We start from the raw sequence: 7,034 nt of genomic DNA, 5'->3' as shown, positions 1-7,034 counted from the left end.
TCTGGGGTTTGGACCACGGACACCGTAAACGCATGCCAAGGCACAACACGACACGCCACGCCACGCCACGCCACGGGTCGACTCTCAACATCTCCTCACTTCCATCCGTCATCCCTCCATCATCTCTCTCCAAAGCCATGATGAACGCATCTGGAAAAATGGTTTGCGAATGGGACCACGGTCAACCTCATCACGCCACCCATCGCCCCTCCTGAAGAGGGACGGAATATCTCCACATTCCACCTCTCTCCCTCTGTAGCCTCCCCCTGCATCCCCAATCCCCCCCCCTGCCCCTCCCCCCACCACCACCACCACCACCACTATTACAGAGGCAGACTGGCTGGAGGCAGGGACATCTGCATTGCTTCCACCCCCTCTCAGACACCCCCCCCCTCGGGCTGGACTAGGGAGAAGGCCCTGGTCTCTCAACACCCTCTGGGGCCCCAAACAGCAGAACTTGGTGTCATCCACAGTCTTATTCGTTTCTTTGTTTTTTTTCCCCCATGTTTTCCAATTTTTCGTTCTTTTTCTTTTCTTTGTTTTTTTTTGTTGTGCCAATCCGTTGGCTTGTACCTCTGGGGACGTAATTACTGACTTATGAAAAAACACTTACACTGGAATTATTGTGATGATTATTGTTATGCCTCTATTGTTTTTGTATTATTATTATTATTATTATTGTTATTATTATTATTTCTACTGTCATCATGAATTGCTGTTATTATCATGTATGTGTTTTATTTTGATGTCGTCTCATGTATGGCTCTCGTTCAGTGGAATAGGGAGAGCTACGAGAGATGAGAATGCTCTCTCCCTTCTGTCTGACTGGGTCCTGAAACACACACACACACACACACACACACACACACCAGGGGAGGCTGGTGGAGGCATAAACACAGACATGTACACGCACACACACACAACTGTGAAATGGTCCCCATTACTCCTGTAGCCCTCCTATTACCTATTATTGTCAGGGGTGACATTTCAGTTTTGCCACCTGTCATGTCCGACAGTATGTCAGTAGCCAAGGTGAACAGCTGCCAAAGGAGAAGGGGGTATGATACCTTGTCAGTAGGAAATCCCTGGACACGCCATGACAATCAGGGCTCCATTTTCCAAAAGCTGTAGTGTACCTTACATGGTACTTAAAGAGAGAGTTCACCCAAATTACAAAATCACCATATTTGGTTTTCTTACACTGAAAGGAGTTCTATGGACAAGGACAGACTTCAACCCACACTTGGGTTCTGTTTATCTGGGCACAATCACTAAATGGAAGCCAATGTACTCCAAATTAGCATGACATTTAAAAAAAAAAATTCTGTCCTTGTCCATAGACAACTTTCAGAGTAAGGAACCAAATATGTTTTTTTTTTTGTAATTTCGTTGAACTATCGTTTTGCCAAATTTAGTTTGTTTATTTCGAGGATTGGCCTGTCAAGCATCATACTTGATGCATCTCTTGTGGCTGTGCGGCCGGGTTGTCGAGAGAAATTAACTAACACGTTAGCTACGAAGCTTTGGGGAAGCTGGGCCATGGTTAGTGGTCATTGATACTACACTACAGACTTTTAGCTAGCTAGTGGGGGAAGATGATCTAGTCAGACGATTGGCTGCTTCACTTTCGTCTAGCTGGTCGATTGGCTCCTTCCGTTGATCAGTCACTCATCTCATTCAGACTACAGGTGTATCCAGACAGCTCGCTCTACAATCGGGGCAGTTTTAGGCAGAAACTTCAAGAACTGATCAAGAACAAATTTGTGAGACACAACAAACTGTACTTCACTACACTAGGACTGTGCTGAACCAATGCTTACTCTAGCAAAGAGATCATGGACCGATAGCCCTCATGTTTACTTGGTTTCTCTGCTTCATGGACTGTAGTTAGTTAGCTGTCCTCCGTTTCTGTTTTCTGTCCAGCATCCTTAGCAGCAATAGCGTATCTTCCACCCAGTGTACAGTACAGTACAGTCATCTTTTTAGAGTCATACCCCTCCCAATCTTCTTGTTACTCTAAACCAGTGGAGGCTGGTGGAGGTAGAAATCGGAGGATGGGCTCTTGTAATGCATGGAACGGAATAGGGAATGGTATCAAACACGACCTCATTCCATTCCATGCATCACAATGAGCCCGTCCTTCTATTTCTGCTTCTACCAGCCTTCCCTGCTCTGAAGCGCTTCCTTCTCAGCTCGACTGTTAGTGTGTTGTCACTAGTCAAGAACAAGATGGTTTTTCTGTCTGGGTCTGGGATCTTTTGTTTTTGACATGTTTGTACCTGCACAGGAAGGATAATATTTGTTCCCTGTGGTAATTATGTCCAAAAAGATTGTCAAATGTACTTTGGAATTCATAATTGCCTTTGCACTCCTGCAAGACTGGTTTACAGTGGAGTGATGTAGTACCGTCTGGTTCCCCTAGGTGGAGTGCTGTAGTACTGTCTGGTTCCCCTAGGTGGACACCTGGGCCAGGCTTCTTCATTCAAACATGCGCAAGACGTTGAGTTGAGATTCAAGATTTAAGATTCAGGAATTGAAAAATTGCCCATTGTTTTTCTCCTTAAGTTTTGTCAGTTAAAAGTAGACTCTGGAATATGACGTCACAGCAAAAAGTGTGATGCTGCCAGAGACCAAAGAAATTGAGATGCAACAGATGAGAGAATAGAGCGCTGCGGCCACCTATGTCGGAGGGCAGTGAAACGAGTGGATGCTCTCGTTAGCTACAATATCTTTGATGAAAGTTGCTCTGTTTTCATGGCCGTGACATCATCATATCCCAGAGTCTACCTTTAAGTGGCTTGAAATTGACCCCAGTCCCTGATGACCACCACCCTGTCTCACACACCAGTGGAGGCTGGTGGAGGCAGAAATCGGAGGACGGGCTCATTGTAATGCATGGAACGGAATGAGGAACGGTATCAAGCATGTGTGTTTGATACCATTCCTCATTCCGCTCCATGCATTACAATGAGCCCGTCCTCCGATTTCTACCTCCACCAGCCTCCCCTGTCACTCACACACTGAGCCAGTTGGACAGACCTTTACCTCCCATCAACCACCCATGTAGTGAGCAGAAGCAGATATATATATATAAACATATATTTTCATGCTATTTTTTTTATTAAGCTATCTGTTATTATTATATTTTGGGAGATATTTATGTCCTCTTTGTTTGCCACAGTTGGGTGAAAGCCTTATTATTATTATTATTATTATTAATTGATTGGTGTTAGAATGAATGGAAGAATTTTAATTCTATGGCTATGACCAGGGCCTACTATGTTTAGCACTAAACTCATCTCAGTCGGGGGGGAGAGGGTGGCTATTGCACAGAGTCGCACCCCCTCCTTCATAGCGGACACTTTGCCTCCTTAGTATGAATGTTAAAACGCTTTCCATGTTGTTAACAAGTTCAACACAAACATGTATCCCGAATGCACAATGACAACACATTCTGATGAACGCACACACACGCAGTGAACCATGCCTTCCTCGGATTCCCCCGACAGACACGCTCCTCATGTTGTAAAGCCAGTGGCACCACACTGTCTTGTGTGTGTGTGTGTGTGTGTGTATTCCACAGCTCTTCACTTGGGAGATCGGTGATGGGAGAAATATCTTTTAACAGATATACTGTAAACTGTAAAAAAGTAGAGAAATAAGAAAATACTAAGCAAAAACAAACAAAAAAAAAAGGTCAATCGTAACAGAAACTCATAAGCTGTACATTTGTTATAAAAGATAAAAAAAACAAAAACCATTGGGTCTGTCAAGTCTATTTATTTATTTATTTTCCGCTATAAATTGGTTGTTGTAGCCATCAACTACTGAAGCTAACATTGCAGCATTCCACTGAACTGTACCGTCTACTTACACATAGTGCACCTGCCAACCCATTGCTTACAACAGCAACTGCAGCAACCAGTCAGGTAAAATTAATGTATCATTTTGAGATAGTATGAAATACATTGTTTATATTTACATATGGGTGGTGTTGTTCATCCATCACTTAAACAACTCACACATTGTAGAACAAATATTCAGCTTATCAAAAATATCCAATGCATAAGACCACGTTGAACTGAAAGAGTAAAATGGCGTGGTGGGGTAGTGATATTAGACTATTGCTATTGGTCTATGGTGATTGGCTGTGACAAGAGACTTTATTGGCCCAATCAGAACTGGGAAGGAAAGAATAAATACCACCCCTTTTTGAGAATCTTGATCCACTCAGGTTTTGTACTTTGGAGTGTTTTAGGATCGTTAAAAATACTGAAATAAATAGCTCTTCTGAACTGCAGGTAATATAGTACGTGTTTGAAGTTTTGTACAAGTCCATGAAAGTCTCAATTTCTAAGGTAAAGCAGTATCAATTAAAGGGGCAATCTGAGATTGGTACATACATTTTCTGACTTTTAAATGAATGATATATAGCCACTGATTCTTGAAGAATGTAACTTCTAAATGCCTCATGAGCTTACTTCAATTGTCTTGAGGCATCAGAACGCAAAATATAAGCTTGTTATTTCATTGTTTGTAAACAATGCAATTGTAAACGAACACTGTATAGCATCAATACATTACGGTTAAAACTATCAGTTTGATCTCATGGATGGTCAGTCCTTGCATCCACAGCTCTGTCTATGCATTTGAGTGTGGTTACATTTCTCTAACCCCATTCCTCAATTGTTTACCAACAGGGGAGGGGTTTGTTTATTGTTGTTTGAATCCCAGATTGCCCCTTTAAGACTGCAAATCTGGATTCCAAATAGACCAAGCCACTCCTGTAGATCTAAAAGGCTTGGATAGGTGTCAGCAATACGCTGAATAATCCACCTATCCCATCTAAGATTCGGTGGAGCAATTACCATGTTGCTTATACCCACTAAGTCCTATCAGACGCACAATATGTAGGGTGTAAGGACAGACTTAGAAATCAGCATCAGTCCCCTGATCGGAGGTCCCAGTGCCCCTCCCCCCCTCCTGCTAGCGATGGTCCAGGGACAGGGGGGAGGCAGGTTGGGGAGCAAGGAGGCAGGGAGAGGGTCAGAGGTCAAAGCCTTGCCTCGTCCTCGTCGGTGCTGGAGCTGCTAGGTAGAAGGACACAGTCCTGCCTTCTGCTCTGTGACGCTCTCCTCTTCCTCCTCCCTGTCCTCTTCAGCCTCCTGCGAATGATGTCTACAACACACACACACAGGATTTTTTTTTAAGAACAATAACAAAGGAATTGACAGTAAAGACATTGCCACTCTATTAAAACTGTACCCACCTGCCACGCTGTCGTACTCCTGGTCCGGGTCGTGCCAGTACAGACTAGGTGTGGTGTGCCAGTACCGGTACAGCCGTGTGTGAAGAACCGACAGCGCCAACAGCACCAGCAGGAACCCCAGTGCCGCCGCCGCCCACACAGCCTCTTCTGTCCGTGGAGTGCGCATCCTATTGCTCAGCACAGCAGCAGCGCCCTCTAGTGGTGCGGTGGCCTCAGTGCTCGGCTCCGTATGGGTGACAGCCTGCTGCTTGTGCTCGTGCTCTGACTTGGGTAGCTCCCTGGTTTGAGACTTGAGGTCCATTTTGTGTCTCTTCTGCACCTCTATCTCCTGTTGATTGCCCAGCTTAGCGTTCCCCCTCTTGTCCTCCGCTGTGTCCTGTCCCACAGAGTCTGTCATCCTCACCTTGCCTCTGTGCTCCTTCTCCCTAGTGTCATTGTCTTTACTGAGGGACAGAGTCACCTGTCCTCTGTCCGTGCCTCTTCTGTGGCTTATTTGGGGCTCTCTCACTTCCTGCCGTTTAGGTCTGAGCGTGTCTCTCTCCTTCTCTGCTGGCATTCTGAGGTCAACTCTCCTCCTCCTCCTTCCCCCTCTCCTCCGGTCTCTCTCCACCTCCATCTTGGGGGTCTCTCTCTTCCCTCTCCTTCTCCCTCTCCCTAAGCCTGCGTCACCCTCCACACTTCCATCTTGGATCAGAGAGAGGCTCTCTTCACAGCAGCGCCTCAGAGACTAGTGGGATAGACACACAGACACACACACACACACACACCCACACAATCAAAGAGACAATCAGAACGTCCACTTATTTTATAATTACATTCTCTTTGAACAACATGGTCTAACACCAGGCCGGGTCTCCAACATTGGCCTTGGATAGCCACTAGGTCAGGGGAGGCTGGTGGAGGTAGACATCGGCGGACCTTTTTCTACCTCCACTACACTACACTACACTACACTACACTACACTACACTATGTCTTTAGATGTTATTGCAAATTATTACATTCTGGGGGATTGTTTCTGCAGACCAGGAAATACGGTCTGGGGGGACTGTATTATCTGGCTATACCAGCGCTAGACCACCTGTTTTGAGGTAAGATACGTACAAGTTACGTGAATCACGACTTGCGTGGTGGTTTCTAAGTTAGTTTAAACACTAGGTTTACAGGCTTTAGTTCCAGCCTGGCCTTAACAGACCTCATCCATCATGTTCGTCATTCAGACCTCTGCCGATAAATCACTAGTCAGGGTAGGTGGGTAGCTCAGATTGAAAGTGGAAACTGGAAGCGAAAGGCTAGCTGTGTGTCCTCCTGTCTCACCTCTCGCTGGAGTGCCTGGGAGCGTCCTGCAGGGCGTTTGTCCGTCCAATAACGAGGCTGGTGCCGATTGGCAGGGTGGGTCAACAGTAGGGTGTACTTCCCTCTTCCACCCACATCACCACGGTGACCGTGTGAGGCTGTCAACTCTAACCAACCACAGACCTCCTCCAGCACTGCCAGGCTGGACAGCTCCAGAGTGCGACCCCACGACACCAAGGCAAAAGGCTTCAGAGAGAGGGAGGGAGGGAAGGAGAGAGAGAGACAGAGAGAGAGAGAGAGAGAGGGAGGGAAGGAGAGAGAGGGAGGGAGGGAAGGAGAGAGAGAGAGGGAGGGAAGGAGAGGGTGAGAGGGAAGGAGAGAGAGAGAGAGAGAGAGAGAGAGGGTGAGAGGGAAGGAGAGAGAGAGAGAGAGAGAGAGAGAGAGAGAGGGTGAGAGAGAGAGAGAGAGAG

At 46.1% G+C, this 7,034-nt stretch overlaps 1 protein-coding gene across 1 annotated transcript in view; it reads right to left on the bottom strand.

Annotated features, from left to right (window-relative positions):
* Positions 1–2,964: 2,964 nt before the first annotated feature.
* tp53i13 (tumor protein p53 inducible protein 13) overlaps positions 2,965–7,034 on the bottom strand; it is an 8,852-nt gene continuing 4,782 nt past the window's right edge. Inside the window, exons 7-9 of the mRNA XM_083695546.1 lie at positions 6,586–6,810; positions 5,270–5,996; positions 2,965–5,178 (exon numbers count right to left, since the gene is read on the bottom strand). Of these exons, the coding sequence (XP_083551672.1) occupies positions 5,054–5,178; positions 5,270–5,996; positions 6,586–6,810 (1,077 nt within the window). The 3' untranslated portion in view covers positions 2,965–5,053. The remainder of the gene's footprint in view (positions 5,179–5,269; positions 5,997–6,585; positions 6,811–7,034) is intronic.

Source organism: Argentina silus (assembly GCF_951799395.1).
Source record: "Argentina silus genome assembly, chromosome: X".
Classification (NCBI taxonomy): domain Eukaryota; kingdom Metazoa; phylum Chordata; class Actinopteri; order Argentiniformes; family Argentinidae; genus Argentina; species Argentina silus.
The sequence above is the reverse complement of the archived record's forward strand: the minus strand, read 5'-3'. Positions and strand labels throughout refer to the sequence as shown.